Source organism: Orcinus orca, chromosome 3 (assembly GCF_937001465.1).
Source record: "Orcinus orca chromosome 3, mOrcOrc1.1, whole genome shotgun sequence".
NCBI classification, from domain to species: Eukaryota; Metazoa; Chordata; class Mammalia; order Artiodactyla; family Delphinidae; genus Orcinus; species Orcinus orca.
In genome coordinates, this window is record NC_064561.1 from 108,182,288 (window position 1) to 108,204,929 (window position 22,642).

The following is a 22,642-nucleotide window of genomic DNA, read 5'->3' on the forward strand; positions in this document are numbered from 1 at the left end:
AAAGTTCCCTTCTGATTTCTAATTATTAATTTTCTAGAGTGTTCATGAAGAAGTCTTACAAGAATATCAGAAGATAAAACAGGTAGGTATTATCACTGTTAGTTTTCTGACCTTTAGTTGAGAAGTGTTATGAATTCCACAGTCTTACTCCTCACTCTTTTTTTCATCCACAGTCTAGTCCCAATTACCATGAAGAAAAATACAGATGCGAGTATCTTCATAACAAGCTGGCTCACATCAAAAGACTAATAGGTGAATTTGACCAACAGCAAGCAGAGTCATGGCACTAGAGCTCTGCTTGGACCAGAAGATGTGAATAAACTTAAGCTTATTTATTTAAAATTCCAAATGAATTGCTCTCAAATTCTAAAAAATGAAACTTTGCCTGTTGGAAGTTTCAGTATTAGTAAACTTGAGTTACCTTCCCCCCCCGCCCCCCGCCGCATTTTACTTTGTTTCCTTGCATTTTTGAAGCTGCTTTTTTCTGGTCCTTTTTTCCTACTTAAGACTTGTGTTTGTCAATAGAAATAATTTTTTTTGTAGATATTGGGGATCCAGTGTCTGTACTTCAAATCAATTTTTTTCCTTAAAAAACTGTGTTTGTCATTAGAAATGATTTTTTTTAGATATTGGGGATCTAGTGTCCACACTTCAAAGTTATGTGTGTTTAAAAAAAACAGTAATGTACAAGGTGAAATGCTTTTGGATAAACATAAGCCTATTTTCTGACCTTTCTTAATATGAACTCTTTGCCTTAAATGGTAGAACATTTAGAAATTTGCACAAAATACAAAAAAACTTAAAACATTGTTTTGGAGGGTTAAGAAATAGAAAGGTGTGTATGTGTATAGATCTATATACACATGTGTATATATAGTCTGACTTGATCTAGAACAGTAAATCTGCCCTGCAAATTAACCCCCCATTGCAATGGTTGCCTTAAGGTGTTTGCTAGTTGTGTACCTAGTGTGGTTAATCATTAGCTACACTGCTTCCCACTTGATTCGAGCAATGGGAAGCACATTGTGGCCTACCAGCGTCTGAAAGCGTGTGCTCGACCTGTATGTGTGCAGAGGTGGTGTGGATGTGAGCGTGCGTGAAGGAAAAAAGCTGCTACTCTCAGTAGGCCAAACGCTCAGGTGAAACAACTGATGAGTGTTACTGTAGGTTTTTTTTTCCTATCAAATTGCTACTTCTATCGTGGAAGACAAAAGCATTTCCATTTCAACAGTTTGTCAACTTTATTAATGTTGGGCAAAATTGATATGTTATGAAAATGAAACAGATCTATAGTTTGGGGCAAAATTATAAAATTAAATGTGTAGGTAACCTATTTATATACTGCTATAAAGTATTTTTTGAAGAGAGATATGCAAAGAAGCTATTACCTACATGAAATGTATATTTAAAGATTTTTTTTTTTCATCCTGGGTGCCAGGAATATAAAAAAAGAGTGGATATATTTAACCATAACATACTGTGATTCATCAAACAGCACAAACTTTCATTTCATGGAGTTTATCTGTTGACGTTGATTTAAACTATCATTTGTTTTATCATGTGGGAACATAAGTTATGTGGTCAAAAATATAAGGATTTTGAACTAATGTTGATTCAAGTTGTGTTGTCTTATCATATTGTTTTTCAAAGTGCTGCCAGTTTAAAAGGGAAGCATTATGTTTACAAATATGTTTTGAAATGTTTGCCAAAATTTTGGTGGTATCTTTAATAAAGATGTTTGTCTCCAGCATCCAAAACAATAAAAAAATAAATAACTTTGTTGTGTATCACTGTAAACCAGAAAATGTTGGTGTCCAGAAAACCTGAGAGAGCGTGTAGATGAAACTTACTCTTCGGAGTTCTTCTAAAACATTAACAGGAAAGAGTAGGTAATATAGTAAAAGTATACAAAAGTATACTTTACAAAGACTGAAACAAGACCCTGTGCACTATAACTCTAACATTACCACAGCAATTTGATTTCTACGTAGCATGGACCTCCTGGGGAATTCGATTTTCTTTTAGCATTGAGATCCCTGGTGCTCTTCCTTTTACCTCAGAATTGGTACAATCATTACTAAGCGTTCACTGATATCAAACTTTCCGTTGGAAAAAAAAAAAAAGCAGTAAAGGAAACTTAATTGGGGATAAATTTGGTCCTCATATCATATGGTAGAGTCTCCTGAGGGATTTGTCTGTAGGTAATGACCTCATCGGTGTCATTTCTTAGACATCATGGCCTTTTAATCAAAGATAGTGTGCTGCTACTTGCTATGAGTGGTGGTTCTCAAAAGCAAGGTGCTTGGACCACTTGCATCACCCAAATTAGAATCTCTGGGGATAGGGCCCACATAGCCCCATTTTCATAAGTATCCTCCAAGTGATTTTGCAAGCTAAAGTGTGAGAACAATTGGCTTGGAAGTAACAATAAACCTTTAGGTCTCTAAATCTCAGAGTCTTGAACTGAAGAGGTTCGGCTATTGGCTTTGGTTTTTAAGCCCCTCCCTGTCAGCAGGTGCAACTCACTTTTCCTCTCTACATCATTTGTGGCACCCTCTCAGTTGTTTCACTGCTAACGCTTATTTTAGAACTTGTTTACAAACAAGGCAAACCTTCCAGTTGGCTAATTGTTAGCCCTTGGAGCTCCTACCCATCTACATCAGCACATCTTCTGGTTTACAAATTGGGTAATAATGGAAGCTGGAGATGCTTCATGAAAATCCAGCATTGCACACCCGTAGACTTGACCACCTACCTATAAAAGCCTTAATTTAGATGTTTGTCGTGTACATTGGGCAGATCCTTGCAAAATGTGTATCTATCATCAGTTGCAAATTTGAGAGTTGTGAATCTCTGCCTCTGCTATTACCTAAGGCTGCATCTCTTTTAAAGATGGGCGTGAGCCTATTAAGATATTTATAATCATTCTTCATCTCCTACTGCAAGATTTTTAGATTCTCTCCAATAATTGCTGCAGGAATGGGTGGCCACTTAGTATCAGTTACTCTGGTAGAATTTATTTAGTTTTTTGTTTTTTGGGGGTTTTTTTGAGAGAAGTAGTAAGTGTAAAATAGCATTGTCAAGATGAGACAATGAGTTGTGTTATTATTTGCTCATCACATTTCATCTTAAGTAATTTGAAGCACTCTTGATGATTTTTACCAACAACCATAAATTAACTCCAGAATGAGCGAGCAGCTGATTTAATACAAACCCAAAATAACATTAACTAGATGTGGTTTTGTTTTATGTGAGGACTTCACTTCCTATCTCGTTGGTTATTTATTTCCCCTGGAATACTTTAGAGGGGTTAACTTTCAACTGTAAGTAGTGATAGATGTTCAGTACTTGCTCTCACAAAAGTAATTGGTGTGGTCAGTTGATATCATAGCTCCATGCATTGATTATAAAAATCCAGTATTAATTTTCCTTCATCTCTGATTGATCTTTTAACCTTAATAGTTTTCTTTTCCCTTAAAATATTTCACCTTATTCTGTAAAACAAATGCATATTTTCATGTTTGAAGCAAGGTGTTGAGATGAGGTTTAGACACAAATGGTCCATCAGTTCCGACACTCTGCTTGGTTGCCTTACCCCTTCCACTAGTGTGTCCTTTGTTTCTGGAACTTGGCTGAAACTCTTCAGCCAGTTCCTTGTCTTTCCAGCCGTGTGAGTGTTGAGTCACATATGAGTGGTTTTTGCCTTTACTACTTTTAAAGTTCTTACTGTTTATTACTTCCTAAGTGTTACTAAATCCTTTTATTCTATACCAGATGGGGAAAAATTATAGCCAGCTTTGAGAGGAATCTTTTGGGAAAAGATATTAACTGACACGACTAAATGAAGGCAACAGAAGATGTTATCAATGTTCTTTGTAACCTGACAACTGAACAAGGCTATGAGACTCATTTCAAAATATTTTGAAGTGTTAAAAATATATACATATATATCTATGCTGCTTCTCAGTTGTTCTACCCAAACCATGTTAGCAAGGTAAAATGTCACAGAGACTTTTCAGTTAACTGAGCTCAGCAGCTGTGGTGGCCCCTATTGTTCTACACCAATTTCAGTTCAATAAAAATGTTAACTTTGCAATTCTGGTACTCGTTTTTCCTTTGTCTCATTTCAAGGCTCTTAATTTTGTCTTAGAAAAAAACATGCCACAACAAAGTTCTCTCTGATGCCCTAATGTAAATGATCTTCCTGGGACAGAGCTATTACTTGTTGGTGACTCTAGGAAGTGGGAACACAGGGTATTTGCTCCAGGACCCCCTGCTGCCTGTTTTACAAGTGGAGGACATCCCCTCCAAAGGCAGTATCTCCTAGGGGAACAATAATCACAGTTACCATTTATTGAGGGTTTTCTGTGGGTTACACGCTTTGTATGTATTGTCCCATTTCTCCTCAGCACAACCCTGCTATCCTCATTTTATACGCAAGTAAACTGAGGCTTAGAGAAGTTAAGACACTTGCCCATCACACAGCTAGTAAACAGTGGAGACTGGGAAGCCTGACTCCAGTATCTGTTCTTAACCACTTTTCCATACTGCCACTCATATATTGGTACCTATTTAGGGTTAGGGTAACCATCACAAAGTGACAAGTCCAGTAACACCACACAGGGCTAGACTCTTGATTCAACGGAGACTAGAATGTGGGTGTTGGAGTGATACCTAATGGATCATTCTCAGTGAGTTGATTTTGTCAGAAATGATAAATTTGAAGGAATGCCAAAATACTTTTTGAGAAAACGTGTGTGTCCTTTATTTTCAAATGTGTGCTATCTTAACAGTGGGCTATTGGAAGGAGATCGGGGCAGTGCGGGTAGAGAGAAGAAGCAGGGTTACAGTCTTGGAATCACATCATGTTCTCTTCATATTAAAAGGCTGTCTCAGTAAAAGACTCCAGCTCTAAGGGGTATCCAGTGTGACAGACATAAGAACATTCTAGTTGGATCCTTAGCATGCAGTCTCTACAAGTTTTCCGAATGACTAATGGAGGAGGAAAGGAAGCGAGCCTCAAGTAAGCGCTAGTATTAAAAACCCAGAATGCTCAGTGCCAGCCATGATTCTGGTTGGGTTTATGAGGAGCCCCAGGAGTGAATGAGGTTCCCAATGTTGCAATTACTTCAGCAGCCCTCCCTCCCCCACTGGACATTTGACATTGTACTTGTCTTTTAACTCAACTTCTTTCCTCAGCTACAGGGTGAAAATATGCCTTCTAACTGGGGTATGGAAGAGGCTCAATTATTGTTTGTAAAGCACTTGGGAGTTCTGAAGACCAGCAGTCTGCTGAATGCAACAGGGACAGTTTGTTGGAGCACTATTTTTCTAGGTGAGGATGAGTCTGTTTTGATTGATTACAAAGGGGACAAAGGTTGAGAGAAGCTTAAGTCTTCGAGGTGGAGCGTTTGGGGTTTTATTGATGTAGACCTACACGTACCTGCCCCACTCGTTTTACCTTTCTGAGATTGGGGCCGGAGGCTGGCTGTGGCAATAGGTGGCTCTGATATTTTATGATTGCTTAATTCTCCAGTTGGGGTCAGATGATTCTGCTGTATGATGGTGGAGATGTGTTATTATTTACAACTCCTGCCTGTTTAATTCAGTGTGGTGGCCAGGCTGGTTTGTCTTGCTGTAATTAGATACTTGGGACAATCTGGGCATCTGGAGAAGGATGATAAGAATTCCTTATCTGGTCTGTGAAATACGGGAGAGTGCTTCCTGAAGCCTGAGCCCACATTATCGGCCACCATGTTTGAGAAATGACGGACTGCCTTTCTATACTTCGTGAACTCCAGGGGGCTTACAGAGTTCCACTGTGGTGCACATAGGCAGTCTCATCTCCTGCCACTCCCACTCCATGCCAGTCACAAGGGCCTGCCTTCAGGGTTTCCAGTACCCTTGCTCCGCCCACCCCCAGGCCTTACTTAGTGCTTGCAGTGCTTCTGCACCACCGGCTCTACCCTCCATCCCTCTCTCACTTAGCTAAGCCCTCCTCACCCTTAAGATCTCCCCCTTAAACATCACTTTCTCCAGGAAGCATTCTCTAACCTTTCAGACTAACTTGGGTCACCCTAGTATATGTTCTCTTTCATCTTATGCTTCTCCTTTGCGGCACTTATCACAATTATAATTAAATACTAATTGTATTACTAATTAAATAAGTTCCATGAGAGTAGAGACTGCCCTGTTCACTGGTGTGTCCCCAGCTCCTAGCCTGGTGCCTGGCATAGAGAAGGTGCTCAATAGTAATTTACTGAAAGAATGAATGAGGCAGGCTATCCATATATGTCATTTAAAATTCATGTGGCCAGAGGATTTGGATTACTGCGAAAGACTGCTGTATCATTCAGGTTTGTGTGCCTTGCCACTTTATCTTCCCGAAGTCATGATTAAGGAATGAGTTACTGATGGCAGATTGACTTTGGGAATCCCTTTGCCCTGAATAACTAACTGGACACCTTCAAAAGGTACAGCTCTTTCCAGCACTGGCATTCATACCTCTAGTCACCTCTGGAATATGAGCATCTACGTGGTCTATAATGGTTTGGAACATAAAATGAAATGGTTTAAAAACTTATTGTTTATCATAACTGACAGATAGGTTCTGGTTTCATTTCCCCACTACTTAGGGACATGGTAGAGGATGGCAGTCTAAGCGTCTCTAGCCTGATGTTCCTTTAAATTTGACATGTGCTTTTCCTGACCTTTTTTTTAATGCTTAGCACTTCCATAACCTTCCAAGCAGTTGACATTTTGAAGATAATCAAAGGACTTTGGGATTCCTGCAGTGATAGAGCTAGCAGGGCCCGTCAACAGCACCTAGAACAAACAACTGTCTTCATTTCGTAGATGATGAAATGAAGATGTTTAAATGACAGCCACCAGAGCAGGAGGAGACCTCAGGATCTTACACTTTTCCTAGGGAGGAGCTGAGAACAGCCCAGCAGCCACTGCTGGCAAGTGATACGAAGACAGGGAGGAGGGGGAAAGTGCCAAACTAGAGGCGTCACACCACCAGCCGTTCAGAGCACAGTCAGGCTGCAGAGCATGGACGAGCCTGCAAAGCCCTCCAGCCTCAGCTTCCCACCCTGAGTGGGGTAGTAACCTGCCTCAGACGGTTGTTGCGATCACATATATGTGGAGTGGTGCTTGACACCTAGTTAAGTTTTCTATATGTATTTTTTTGCTGTTTATTTTCTAATTATTTCTTTCCATCTTTTATTTCGACTTGGAGAGTTTTGTAGCAATATACCTGACAAACAAACAGCCAGCCAGAAATGAAAACCCTATTAGATTTTCGCATAACCGTGATTGAGTCCCTGTGGTAGGTAAACACAACCTCGAGCATTTCAAAGTCTCTGCTCCTGATTGCTCTGCAGAATGTTTTCTCTGTGAACTTTTCAAGCACCACATTATAGCTTCTCTTAACATCACCGCTACCAGTAACTTACAGTGCTGATGCATTTGTTCCAGACTAAAGCTTAACTTTTAATAGTCTCTCTATTAATTCTCTTTTCCACGTGTGTTCATAGGGGAGAGTTTTTAAAAGAGCCTTGTCTGTAAGTGCTTCTTGCCATCTAGTTACCAGAGGGGGTTGACAAGCTTCATTTCAGTTACGATGCTTTGGGGAAAAGTCTCCTGTGAAAATGACTCTCCCTCTTACACCTATAAGCTTTCCCTTCTCCTCCCAAGGAATAGAGTTCATTTAAGGCAGCCTTGTCAAAGGGGTGCCAAGAGGGTCTCCAGGGCTCTCATGGCCACCTGAGCTACAGACTCTGCAGTTAAGAACAAGCGTGAGGGGGCACTAGGGACAGTGGGCAAAGCTCCTCCTGTCCCCGTTCTGCTCCCTTCCCCTCTCGGCCCCTGTTGACAAGCCTTTGTTGCTGCGGTAGCCAGTTATCACATCCCCACCTGCACTTCCCTTCTCTTAACTCACTGTTCTCACCTGAATGATCTATTATGGCCCCTCCCTTCTGTTAACCTGCACGTATTACCATTTCTTCTCTGTTTTTGGTTAACGATGACTTGGCTTATCAATAGTGAGAAGGCCAGTTCAGAACCAGGGACCTACAAGCAAGACATGCAAAGTCTGGAAGTAAAGTTGAAAATGCCTTGCAGCGTAGAGAGCCAAAAATGGAACATGGAGTCCTACACCCCGGGGCTGAGACCTGGTTCTGAGATTTACCAACCTGAGACCCAGGGCAATTTGCCCAAACTCCTGAATCTTCCTTCCATCACCACTGGTAGGTTGGGATAATATCTACACACCATGGTTATATTAGAATGAAACAGAAATTGTTGCATCCAACTAGAGGGACTGGGTAGGGCAATCTCACAAACCCACTTTCGTGGCTGTTTCTGTCCCCAGAGATGAGATCTCTGGCAAGTCTCACAATTCCTCTAGGACAGCGACTCTTAGATGGTTAAGTCCTGTGGTCACTTTTAGCATAGGTCTCATTTCAGGAACTAGTAAGTCCAGTCTGGTGTAATAGCCAAAACTCTGAAATGCATTTAAAATTAAATCTTCTCCCTTCTTCCAGCTTCGGCCTGATTTAGGCTGGAAGCCAAGTGCTTCTTGCCACCCTCCCCCCTCCTCCCACCTCTTGGCACCTCCCAGGGCTGAAGGAACAGAGGGCAGGGGGGAGGCATAAGGGGAAGGAAAAGGCCTATTTGACGGCGCCTCTGAAATCTGCCCTTGGCTGCTTTCTAGGCATTGTCAGAGCCCGTCCCCCTTGCCTGGGACAGCACCCTGCTGAGCTCTCCAGCCTCTCAGGGTGTTTTCAGGGCATCTCCAACAGCACACCCCCGACCTCTTCAGGCAGGAAACTAGCAGCTTAGAGCCCTTTTCTGAAGAACCAGGCCAGCATATGCCAACTAGAGGTGTTTGGTCTCTCATCACCCTCCCACCCCAGCCGCAAACAAAAGTAAGCACTTCAGGCCTGCTACCTATGCAGGTGTAGTGACCTCCAAATGCATCCTCCACTCTGGTGGAGGACTGGAGGTTTCTCAGACATAAATCAGTTTCCAGCCCCTTCTGTGACCCCTAAGCTTGCAGAGTCACAAAGCAGGTTTTCTTTTTCTTTTTGACTGTATAGAAGAATGATTACATGTAAAAAGCTGTACATATTTAACGTGCACAATTCAATGAGTCTGAGGATAAGTGTATACCGTGAATGCAGCAAGGCCACAAACGTACCCATCACCTCCCAAAGTTTCCTCTTGCCCCCGTTATTATCATTATTTGTGTGTGTGTACATGCACGGGATAAAAATATTTAACAGAAGATCTATCCTCTTAGCAAATTTTAAGTATACAGTATTGTTAGCTATAGGCACTGTGCTGTATAGTGGATCTCAGAACTTATTTCTCTTGCATAACTGAAACTGTGTTCCCTTCGACCATCACCTCCCCATCTCCACCTGACCCCCACCTCAGGCCCTGGTAATCACCGTTCTACTCTGCTCCTATGAGTTTGACTATTTTAGATTCTACACATAATTGAGAAAACATAGTATCTGTCTTTCTCTGTCTGGCTGATTTCATTTAGCATAATGTCCTCCAGGTCCATTCATGTTCTCACAAATGGAAGGATTTCTTTTTTAAGGCTGAATAATATTCCACTGTATGTATTTACCACATTGTCTCTACCCATTCATTCGTCTGTAAACATTTAGGTTGTTTCCATATCTCAGCGATTGTGAATAGTGTTGCAATGAACATGGGAGTACAGGTGTCTCTTTGTGAACTCAATTTCAATTCCTTTGGATAAACATCCAGAAGTGGGATTGCTGGATCATACGGTAGTTCTATTTTTAATTTTTTATGGAATTTCCACACTGTTCTCCACAGCGGCTGCACCAATTTGCATTCCTGCCAACAGTGCACCAGGTTCCCTTTTCTCTGCATCCTTGCCAACATCTAAGTGGTCTCCACGAAGCCGCTCTCATTAGCCTGTGGTGAGGGGAAGCACACTCTCAACGCTCCATAGAAACCCTCTGATTTCCCACATGAGCTGACTGCTCAACATCAAGCCCTTACGCCACTGTGGAGCCAGAAGCTAAGGAGAACGAAACCTCTACAAGCCCAGCATCTTGCTTTATGTTATGGGGGTAGATGCCATCTATTGTCTTGTGACTCCATCCAAAGCTGTCAGAAACAGTCCTGTGTTAAACCCTGTCACATATGCTCTTGAGTTCCTCAGTCACAGCGTTCGTGCATTCATCCAATAGTTACGTGCACTAGGCATGGTGCTAGGTGGTGGGAATGTACCAGTGAACAGGACAAATGCGAATTACACACATTATTTGATTCCAGTTGTGGTAAATGCTGCAAAATAAATCTCTGAGAATGAATAATAAGGGGACATAGGGCAGTGAGGGAATGGGGCAAGGCCTGCCCGGGGAACTGGCATGGAAACTAATACTTGAAGGATGAGAGGAGTCAGAAGAGAGGAAAACATACCAGGAAGAGAGAACATGTCAGAAAGGCCCCAGAGGAAGGCCTTTAGCACTCACTGAATGCATGTTTATGCAAATCACTTCTCATTCACAAGAGCCATTTAAGGTCTGGCTTTTTTGGTGTTGAACTTGTTCCCTCAGGTGCTGCTTTGTCCTTGCTAAGCATTTCTGGGGAGATGAGGCCCAGAGGCGCCCTGACATGGTTCCCTCCTGAGAACCACTGGAGGTTATTGCCTATCAGATGCATTTGAGTGCTTGAGGTTCTTTCCTGGTGGCCTTCTCATGTGGCTACTAAGTTCTGAGGAAAGTTTCCAAAATAGACCTCAGTTTAGTAGCCAGTGGCTCCCAAAGAGGTCCGTGAGTTTTCCCGTGGGAAGGTCTGGACTGGGGAGGAACAGTGGCTGCTCTCCCAGGGGTCGGTGAACCCACCATCTCCCCGGAGGCCAGAGGCTGGTGCAGAGTGTGCACACGGGGCACCACGACTGCCAGGTGCCCTCCAGCGCTGGAGGCATTTGGGGCTCTGGTAAGGAGCCTTGGCCACGTTGATAGAGCCCTATCAGCTAGAGGCAGGTTCTCTGAGGAAGAAAGAAACAACATCTGTACTATCAGAACTGCCAACCCGTCACCTCTGTTGTCAGCAGCCAGGGGAACCATCTGTGTGGTGTGGCTCTAACAAGGGAATTGGTGGGCAAGCAGGAAACCAAAACAAGAGTGGTGAGAGAAAGATGCCCAAAGGACGGGGAAGCTGAAAAAGTACTTCCAGGAATAAAATGAGGTAAAGCAGAGAGGCGAGGTGGACGCCTCCTTAAAGACCACTTTACGACGTACAATGCTTTGTGCCTTGTCTGAGCACTTTCTCAGCTGTTCGCAATTGATCCTCCCTTTAAACCCTTTATAGCGTGGAGTGGGACATCCCACCGAGAACAGGCCAGAGGATGACGTGGTATCAGCTCTAGAACAAGAATACAAATCTTGTTGCCCTACTGCACCCCACTTCCTGTCAGTGTGCCTTTGCCCTCCCAGACTTGGCGCTGATCCCCAAAATTTACCTGGTGACGGAGGAGCCCCAGTAAGGCCTCCTCACAGCCCACTCGTGTTCTGCCTTCTTGAAACTGTTTTTCCTCTAAGTGTACTGAAGTGAACGAACCTCTTTTTACAGAAGGTAAGATATCCATTTCCTTAGCTGTGCTCTGGGCCAGCGACTCCTCGTTGCCTGGGCTCCTTCAACCAGGTAAATACCTCAGTCTGCTCTGAAAATGCCTTCTTCTCTGCTAACACCACCCTTGAGCTCGGGCCATTCCACAGATCTCTGATGGTGCTCCCAGGCTTCCTCCACTATTGCAACCATCCCCTCCGTCTGTATTCTGCCCAGAGATGGGGTGCACTGCATCAGAGCCGGACCAAGTGTCCACCTGAGTGGGAACAGAATCTTAAAGGACACTTCTAAGCAAATCAGTTTCACCAGATTATCTTTCTAAGTCACTGACCATGACTGTTACGGTCATTCGATGAAAAAATGAAAATTTGTCCTTTGACTTTTCTTTTGTTAAAAAAAAATTATATCTACTCTTGCAAAAATTTCAAACAGTACCTAGTAAATAAAGTAAAAAGTAGAAGACCCCTGTTCTCACTCACCTACCTTAGGCTCCAGAGGGAGCCACTAACGGTACATATGCATGCACAGTTTTTTCTTCTGTTCAAATAGGATATCAAACTATAGGTCTGCAACTTAATTTTTTTACTTAACAACATTGCTTGAACATTCCACGTGAGCCCCTGTTGACTTCTTTCATTCTTTTTAACAACGGCATGGTATTCCACTGTTTATATCATAATTTTATAATTTAATCACTCCTAATTGAGAGTCAGATTATTCCTAGTAAGGGAAAACTGAAATCATCACCAACAAAGCCAAATAAATGCTGTTTTTTCAACTGAATGGTTTAACATTTTAGTCACTATCCCTGCTGACAATCCCTACCTTGCCTCACTCACTAAATCCTTTTAAAGCATGAGAAAAACACAAAATACAAAGACTGTTTACAGGATGTTCAGAAATAATTTACAAATGTAAAAATTTTAAATATTGTGCATCAGTTTCTAAAAGTGATCAAGGATATTTTGTTTCTTGAATTCAGCATCCTTTGATGCTATGAATGAGGAGAGAAGAAAAAAGGTTAATTTCCCTACTGAAAATTTTGGACTATTACATCATATTATATATTATATTGTATGTTTATTTTATATGTTTATATGTTTAGGATTTACAATAGTTACATTGTTCTTTAACCATAATTTTACGTGCATTTGGTTTAGCTCTATAGTAAACAAATTCTAGGCTCTACCTCATCCTCTAACACTATGCCTTCCCCTTTCCTGAGACTTAATTTTGATTCATCTTGTGGTTGACTAGACTTTGTTGTCCACTTTTTTCTCTAATTGAATGCCTCTGTTGAGAAATCTGAGGTCAGCCTGCTCTTTTCCCTCTTATAGGAAATTTGCTTTTTCTGCGTAGATGCCTAGGAATTCTTACATTGTCCTTAAATTTCAGTAACTTGACGTACATGGCATTGTGTTATTCTGTGATCAGTTTTTTCCCCTGAAATCTCTTCATCTGCAGAGTCAGATCATACTTTTTATCAGTGGAGTTTAATTTTATTTTTGACGTTTTTATTTACTGCTGCATTTGTTCTGTTCTCTACTTCAGGGATACCATTATCTCATATGCTGACTGGATGCTGGCTGTCTTTAATAACTGTCATGTTCTTTCTACTTAATTTCATTTATTTGAGTTTTCTTCATCCTGCAAATGCTATTTTATTCTCTCTAGTCTGACCTCTGCTTTGCTGAATACGTTTTCAACATCTGTTCTAATGTGATTCTCATTTCTAGGATATTTTTATTATCTTCAATTTCTTTCATAACTCTCAGCTTACTTTAACTTCTTTTGCTTATTCTTCTTTGATCTCTTATATTTCATTTTCAAATTGTCTTTAAAAAGATGTATTTTTCTTTTATTTCTTTGGGAGTGGAGATAGATACGCATCTGAGATGATTTGGTTTGCTGGAATAATTCTTTTTTTTTTTTTTTTTTTTTTGCGGTACACGGGCCTCTCACTGTTGCAGCCTCTCCCGTTGCGGAGCACAGGCTCCGGACGCGCAGGCTCAGTGGCCACGGCTCACGGGCCTAGTCGCTGCGTGGCATGTGGGATCTTCCCAGACCAGGGCACGAACCCATGTCCTCTGCATCGGCAGGTGGACTCTCAACCACTGCGCCACCAGGGAAGCCCTGGAATAATTCTTTTTAACACTAATCTTCATCTGCATTCTGATTGTTGAGTTTCTTGCCTCCTTTTCGTTTTTTGTTTGTTTTTTAAATTTGCTTTTGGTGTTATTAGTATGTCTAGGGCTACATGAAAACATAGACTCTGCTCTGAAGGGAATGCACTTCTCTCCTGGCTTGGAGAGGAGGGGAGTTATGGAGGGGAGTCAGTGGGTAAGCTAGGGCAGCTACAGGTTTCAGATTGGGTCTGATTCCTCAGTTTTTAGCCATATTCATCATATTCTCTTGAGTGAGTAGATCACCCAAGCACAATGTCAGTAAGGATCATGAGAGACTCTGGCTCTATCTTTTGTTTGGTTATTTCTGTTTATTTGTAGTTCCTTGTTTGAATCTGATCAACCACTGCAAATCTGGTTGCCATTACCACTTTTTCATCCTCTCTGCCTTGCCTCCTAAATAGGAATTCTATTTGGGGGAAAAATAAATATGTCTTGCTCAATAACATCCTTCCATCTGTCTACCATCCTCTCTGCTCTACTATGTAGAACAATCCCCCAGAGGGTGCATTTCTCTTGTGTCCCAACCACACCTTCAGTCCTTGCTCTGAGTAAAAGAGTAGCACCTGGGCCCCTTATAGCACTCACTTTGAGAGAAATCTGAATGCTAATTGGAACCCAGAAGGTGTGTCTCAGCTTTCTATACCCTCCCTTGATTCGGTCCTGATTCACTATTTTGGGCAGATAATGTGATTTGAGATTTTAGCTATTTCCTAGTTTCATTGCACATGGACATTTTCTATCAAAATTTCACCGTTTTAAATTTCATCCCTTTTGTAGGTTTCATGGAAAGAGGTAAAGAATATATAACTTTACACTACCATCCTTTAGCTAGAACATTATTTTTTTCTTCAAACTCTTTAGTTAATAGGCTCCCTGGATTACAAGCATTTTGCTTCACTTAGTTTCATTCAAAAATTTTTATTGAGTAGATATTAGATGCAAAACAGTATGTAAGATGCTGCTTAAGGTATAAAAATGAGTAAGACTCCAAGACCTACTTTCAAAGAACATATAGTATAATGTGGGTAAGATGAGAAATCTATAAGCAGCAATAGTAAGATGCATTAAATGGGGTCAGTGAATGATCACATTATGATGGTGATAATGATGATGAAAGGCCCTATGGAGAGTATGATCACACCCTCTGAAGGGATGATAAAAGTTAAAAGGAAAGAGAAGAACTGGTGGGCAACATTCATCCTAAGTAACTTGAGGTAGGGTGTTATGATGACAAGACAATGGGCTTTACAATACAGACATGGGCTCACCTCTCAGATTGTACAATGACTTTACGCCCTCAGTGAAATCACTTCTCTCTGATCGTCAGTTTTGTCTTTGTTAAAATACTCAATGCTTCCAAACTGTTGTCAGAATCAAATGGAATAATGCATGCCGAGGTCCCTGCACAGTGCCTGGCTCATAGTAAGTGTTCCATAAATGTTTATTTTCTTTCTGAATTAACTCTGTTTATCATACTTCATCCTTTCATTGCCATATCTGTTCTGTCATATTAACTACTTAACACAGAGGAAGATTTTTTTTTTTAAAGCTGAGTGTTCTTATGCCCTTGTTAATTCCATCTGCTATATAATTGTATAACGCAACTATATCATTGCTCTGTTAACCTTATCTCTAAAAAGATCAAATGAGACAATCATGAAAGTGTTCCTCAAACTGTCAAGTAATAGCTGGTGTAAGGAAATGGTATTATCATAATGTACATTTTATCTTATATTCTGTCCTTTTAAAAGAAATCCCAACCCCTCCTTTGAATGGGACGTGCCTGTAACAGATTGGAACTGGGCTTACCCTGGTGTGTATTTAGACAATTTCTCTACCAATTCAAGGCCATCTCTCTGAGAATATATAGCATCTGCTTGAGGCTGGTTTAGAACCTCGCCAGTGTTTTCCACAGAGGTGCAATATTATACACATAAAAAGAAAATAGGTCAAAATCTCCTGTAGTTGTGCTGCCTGGTTCCTCGGCTAAAGGTCATTCTTAATCCTCCTGCAGCTCCCAGAACACTGTGTGCAGTGTGTTTTTAAAAATATTCCAGGAAGGAAATGGCTTCTTGAAAGAAAAGCAGGGAACACGTTTTTATCGGGAGCAAAGGACCCCAAATGTTTCACAATTCCATTTAAGACACTGCAAAGATGAGTTCTAGGGAAACTTCATGGTGGTATTTTTCCTATAGTTAAATTTTGAGACCACATCCCTGGATAGAACCATGGCTGGGACTTTAACCATTATCCTTCTGTGAAAGGGGATGGAAAATGAGAGGATTCCAAGGGCCAGTGTCACCACACCCACATGCAGAGAATGGTATTAGCGTGGCTGGAGAGTTTCTGAGCTGGGACCAAACTGAGACGCCACTTCTCAGAAGCATAGAAACCAAAAGGAAGTCTGAGAATGCCACAGGGCACACTCAGACTGCTATGAAAGACAGGCACTGAACAAAGGGCACAGATAACCGCGAGGCCAACCTGGAGGGCTGCCCCCTTGCCCCCTTGGCATTCCCACTTCTCAAGAGGAGCAGCAGCTGCTCCCAGACCTCTGCCTTCAGCCAACCAAGTCCATCTCCCAGAGACACTGGCAGTTCCTCCATCACCCAGAGTACTGTCTCCCAGTTAGATGATACGGTATTCAGAAACGCAGTTATTTTCAGAAGTAAATTTTTTGTTCTCTGAATATGATCTCATTTCCACATTTCCTAAACCTACCATACAACTTGAATTCCCTTTTTTCTATTCATAGCAGTTCCCTCATCCAGGTTTGACTCAACGTTTATCAAAGGATGTGCCGCAACCTCAGACATTTGTTTGGAAATACTGTGTGACTCAGGAACAAATGAGTAAGTAAACATGAGCACACAGGTATCATCCCTTTGATTTACTATCCTTTATTTTCTAAAAGGGATGCTTCTTTCTCCAGGTGTTAGCCAATAAGACATACAAAAACAAAACTATACGTATCTACATACACATATAATACATGTATGTGTACATGTATGTACACATGTATGTAATTTGGCTGATGCCAATACAATTTACTGCAAAAGTTGTACACATTAAAAGAAAAACATTGTAGCAACATCTCCTAAAAAAACATGATGCCAAAATTAAAACCTATGTCACTGAAAGGTTAAAGTATATTACTTCTAAGATCTGTTAAATCCTTTTGCTTCCTGAAGCATACATTTTATATCAGTATTGCTTCCTTGTGGACATCAGTACCTTCTTTGCTTCCTTTAAGCCCCTAAAATAAAACTAGCTCCCCCAAACTAAAATAGTAGGTTTTGTTTTTGTTTCTACTCATGTGGGGGAGTGACTGAAAAAGTGTTCACTGTGAAATTAGTAAAAACACCTTGTTTGGCCCACACTGTGTGGCTGCCCCAGGCCTGGGACCTGGGGCTGAAATTGTACAGAACAGCCCCACCTGGGCTTATTTTGACGCCTGAGCCCAAACACTCCTTGCCTCTTTCTGTTCCTGTTCTCTGTCACATCTTAATGTGGGCCTTAGCTTACCTTTATCTTGCTGTTAGCCCACTTTTTTACTAGCCTTCTTGGCTTCCCTAAGGGCCCTGGAAACCCTCACATAAAGTCAAGATGACTCTAAAAGTTTATTTGGACACGTGCTCTAAAACCTTGACCAGCTGTTGTAGGGATATCTGGTCACCTTAGCAAAAGCACAAAACAAGTATACATTGCCTCTAGTTCCCAAATGAATTTTACCTTTATTTCTTGCCATTCAACAGAAGAATGCCATTTGGAGCGAAGCTGTGAAAGTTGGGTTTATATGTAGATACACCAAGAAGATACAAGTAATGCTGTTCATCATAATCCATGTGCCTGTCCTTTGGACCAGAAGCAAAGAAGCCACCCTGGTGGGAGTGCTTACCTTGGGTCCACAGACACCCAGGGGGCTCTTAGATGGTATTCCGGGGATCTATATATTTGGATGAGAGAAAGACTCACTCATTTATTTTCACTAACCTGTAACTGAAATTTAGTATTTCTTTCAATTATGAAGATAGGCAACAAAGCATAATAGTTACCTGTGACTTTGTCACCAACCATTGTTGTCAATACCTTGAAATATCATTAACATTCATCACTACTTTGAAGGTACAGTACTTACTAAACCCACCAATACATCTTATTTCATGTATTAAGAAGCATCTATGTTACTTTATCACTCATTTTTTATATGTTTGATAACTATTCTTCAGTATAATTGGTTTCCTTAGTATCCTATGAATTCTGTTTTATACTTTTAAGAACATCATTCTAAGAAGTGGTCCATAGGCCCTACCAGACTTCCAAAGGGGCTATGGCTTAAAATCAAAGATTGAGACTCTCTGCACTAGGGTTTCACAGACAAATTTGAATTGTTGATTTATGAATACATCAATCACAATTGAAACATGTGGACGATAATGACCAATGTTTACGGAATTTGATTTAGGCATGGGCTTCTACCAGGTGTTCAACCCTCCTGGGTCAAGAAATTTCAATGAAAGGGTGAAGAGAAAGAGAACCTATTGTCAGCAAGCTTTCGGAACTGCAAGGCAAGCCATTGCGTAACTATAGGCTTGATTCACTGGTTAGCCTCCTTTATTCAGCTCGCTGAGATTACAATATTCCTGTCTTCAAGGGTGATTATAGGTTACTAGGCCTGCAGGTTCAAAACTGCCCTCTGCAGCTATTCGTAAATTCCTCTGACTATTCATTGTCTGTTGAGTTCCCTAGTCCTTTGCCCTAGAAGTTCTGGCTTATTACTCTGACTTACAGTTTTACTTAGAATTTTACAACGCAAGACGGTTCTTTGTCTTCAACAGAAGTTGACTCCATACAGTCAGGTCCTACTGGACTTGAGATATTTCTTCCCTTAATTTCAGCTGATTCATATTCTCAATGGCTGACTCAGCGTCATGACTCAATAATGACAATAGCATTCTAAACTGACGAAATTTGAAGAGAACCGTGGACAGAAATAGATGGGGAAAACATGTAAAACAAGTGACAGGAATAAAAGAAATACCAAATGAATGACTACCACTGTTCCTCTGTCTTGGAATAAAATAGAAACTTTACTAATAATAACACATAACTTGCATTTGAGTAGAGCTTTTATAGTCATTATTTTGTTCAATGTCCAAAACAACTCTGTAAACAGTTACAAAAACTGAATCTCAGAAAACCCATAGGCCCCAGACTAAAAAGTGGGGCACCAGCCAGGGAAGGGGGCTAAGCTTTCTACCCTTGGGGCATGGGCTTCTCCTCACAACACAAAATCTGAAGAGCCCAGAGCCCTTGAGGGTGCAGATCTAGGAAAACCAAGTAAATAAGACAAACAAGAACTGTGTGCTGATTGAAAACTAAATGACACTGGGGGTGCAAAATTGTAAACATAGGCACAAATCCCACGTTTTCTTGAGAGAGTTCCTAATGTTTATAGTACTCATTGAAGATGGAAAAGGACTGAGAAGCATTATTGGCCATTCTAAGCAAAAGAAAGAAATGATAATGTACATGGAAGATAGGATCCAGCAAAAGAAACTAGAGGTCAAAAACAATTGAGAATCTACTTTAAGTTATATTTCAATTTTTAACAAGTTTATTGCTGATATATTCATAGGTTTGGTTTATGATTATAACTGCATTACCCACTAAGCAGTATGATCTATGATACAAATAATAATGTCTTGAATTTTTAAAATATATTTCCTGTATAGTTTTCTGAATAACATCTAACAAAAAATATTATGTGGCATTCTTTGATTTTATACAAAAATAAGGGAATAACTTCAGGTTTTGGTTATTTTTATCTTGTTTTTTAGTGATCTCTTCCCCAACTACAGGGAAACCTTAATGCTCATAAACAGAAAAGGGGGGAAAAAAAAAGGATGGTGGGCCCTGGCTGGTTTCTAAGCATTTTGCATACAAGCCTACACAGGTTTCCAGATCCTGATTTGAATCTCAGGGGCCAGAGTTGTGTGTGTTCCACAAAAGACCCTTTGAAAACATTCCTTTCCCTTCCTAGTCTGACAAAGCCCTAGAATGACTGACCTTTGAGGGACAGACACATTGGTTTGGCCTGGCCTCTGCTCTCCCATGAAGGACTGTGAGCCGTGCTCATCTGCCTGGGATCTGCTGCCTACTTCCTCCATTATATTTAGCTCTTCAGTTATTTTCCTAATGAGCTGTCTGTTTGCCACCAGCCTTCCAGCCAGAAAATGTGTGTAAATCATACACTAAGTACCCAGTGCTTGGGACCTACAAGGAACTGTTGTATACATTTTGAAACCCACCCACTCTAGAGTTCATGCTGGGTGTGTCTCTTCATTCTGTTTGCCCTGTGACTGGACAAGAACACTGCTCTCGAGCTGTCCCCAGCCTCGCACCTTCCTTCTCTTAAATGACCATCCCCACAGCCGCCCTTCCCCACCTCACTAGGAGTGCTAAGGTAGCTAACAGGCAGACCAAGGACGTGCAGCAACAGAGAGAGAAAGTAAAACTTTAAAATATTTTAATCAATCAGGTAGTTACCATAGGAGAATCTTTTACACTTATGTTGTGGCTTGGAGTAGTCTTTATTTTGAATTATGTGTGCTGAGGGAGAATGAATCTCAATATTTTTGATTTGTAGGGACCCTATAGCCATCATCAGGCCCTGCTTTCTCATGTCTGACAGATTGGTTTTTGCTTCCCCCACCCCCCAGTGAATTTCCACCCAAAGTTGATGTGACTCAGGGAGTTCAGTCCTGCTGGAAATCTGGGACTTGCTGAGCCTCGATCTGCCTTAATATGAACTGTTTACCTCCTCTGGTTCCACCTTTCCACCCCAAAAACCTAAGGAAATTGTAGAAACCCAGTACATTCAGTCTTCAAAGCCAAATGATATTTTTGGTGGTGGTTCACGATCTATTTTCATGGAGTTGATGAACACCACAATATACAAGGTTATCTCTTCACATATGTAAAACAGTGCATGACTCTTACCTCTCATGTCTCCTGAAAGACTTATGTGCATATTTTAATTAGGTCCCATAAGACCCACTACATGAAATGGAGATTGACATTTTTTTTTATATCTTTATTGGAGTATAATTGCTTTACAATGTTGTGTTAGCTTCTGCTGTATAACAAAGTGAATCAGCTATACGTATACATATATCTGCATATCCTCTCCCTCTTGTGTCTCCCACCCTCTGTATCCCACCCCTCTAGGTGGTCACAAAGCACGAAGCTGATCTCCCTGTGCTATGCAGCTGCTTCCCACTAGCTATTTTACATTTGGTAGTGTATATATGTCCATGCCACTCTCTCACTTCGTCCCAGCTTACCCTTCCCCCTCCCTGTGTCCTCAAGTCCATTCTTTATGTCTGTGTCTTTATTCCTGTCCTGCCCCTAGGTTCTTCAGAACCACTTTTTTTTTAGATTCCATATATATGTGTTCACATACGGTGTTTGTTTTTCTCTTTCTGACTTACTTCACTCTGTATGACAGACTCTAGGTCCATCCACCTCACTACAAATAACTCAATTTCATTTCTTTCTATGGCTGAGTAGTATTCCATCGTATATATGTGCCACATCTTCTTTATCCATTCATCTGTCGATGGACACTTAGGTTGCTTCCATGTCCTGGCTATTCTAAATAGAGCTGCAGTGAACATTGTGGTACATGACTCTTTTTGAATTATGGTTTTCTCAGGGTATATGCCCAGTAGTGGGATTGCTGGGTCGTATGGTAGTTCTATTTTTAGTTTTTTAAGGAACCTCCATACTGTTCTCCATAGTAGCTGTATTAATTTACATTCCCACCAACAGTGCAAGAGGGTTCCCTTTTCTCTACACCCTCTCCAGCATTTATCGTTTGTAGATTTTTTGATGATGGCCATTCTGACCGGTGTGAAGTGATACCTCACTGTAGTTTTGATTTGCATTTCTCTAATGATTAGTGATGTTGAGCATCCTTTCATGTGTCTGTTGGCAATCTGTATACCTTCTTTGGAGAAATGATATTTTTTATTTTAAGACCTAGGAGGTGCTATGTAACCAAGCTCTCCCTAAACCTTGAAAACCAGTCTGCACACCAAGGTGGAAAAGCCCACCACCTCTATGTCCATGAGAGTGAACTCGGATGGGCAGCAGATGCTGTTCTTAAGTGGTTTTCTGCTCGACGCAACACCAAAGGGTGAAAGCAATCTAGAGAAGATCCAGGGTTGGGCTTCCCTGGTGGCGCAGTGGTTGAGAGTCCGCCTGCCAATGCAGGGGACACGGGTTCGTGCCCCGGTCCGGGAAGGTCCCACATGCCGCGGAGCGGCTGGGCCTGTGAGCCATGGCCACTGAGCCTGCGCATCCGGAGCCTGTGCTCCGCAGCGGGAGAGGCCACAACAGTGAGAGGCCCGCGTAAAAAAAAAAAAAAAAAAAAGATTCGGGGTGGATTTAGCAACTATTGGATATTGTAAAATATTGTGTGAGTGTTTGATTTTTAAAAAGCTTTGATATGTTGATGTATAAATCTGCACAAAAAGTAAACCAGGTGGAGAATGTACATCTTTCAGAGGACTCACAACAGCATTTCTTAAAAAAACAAACAAACCAAAAACCTCAGTACATTGTCCAGAGCATTTAAAGTATAGTGTAGATTTAAAATTTTAATTTAAGAATAGTTTTGAAAAAATAAAACTATATGCAGAAGACCTAATGATTTGATTTGCAGTGAGAATTTTAAAATTACATTTTCCCACAACCGATCCATCCCCGGACCCCCAACACCCCACCTCTACCTATTCTTTCCTTGTAACTTTATGTTGGGCAGAAATGAAGGG

At 41.2% G+C, this 22,642-nt stretch overlaps 2 protein-coding genes across 5 annotated transcripts in view; one reads left to right on the forward strand and one right to left on the reverse strand.

The window, feature by feature from the left end:
* The window catches only part of ELL2 (elongation factor for RNA polymerase II 2), a 71,117-nt gene extending 67,021 nt beyond the window's left edge, over window positions 1-4,096 (forward strand). For all 4 annotated transcript variants that reach the window (XM_004263518.2, XM_049707073.1, XM_033400865.2 and 1 more), the window contains 2 exons: window positions 38-82; window positions 174-4,096. In XM_004263518.2, coding sequence (XP_004263566.1) covers window positions 38-82; window positions 174-290 — 162 coding nt within the window. In that variant the 3' untranslated portion in view covers window positions 291-4,096. The remainder of the gene's footprint in view (window positions 1-37; window positions 83-173) is intronic.
* RHOBTB3 (Rho related BTB domain containing 3) overlaps window positions 1-22,642 on the reverse strand; it is a 975,233-nt gene that overhangs the window by 814,959 nt on the left and 137,632 nt on the right. The gene's annotated exons all lie outside the window — the stretch shown is intronic.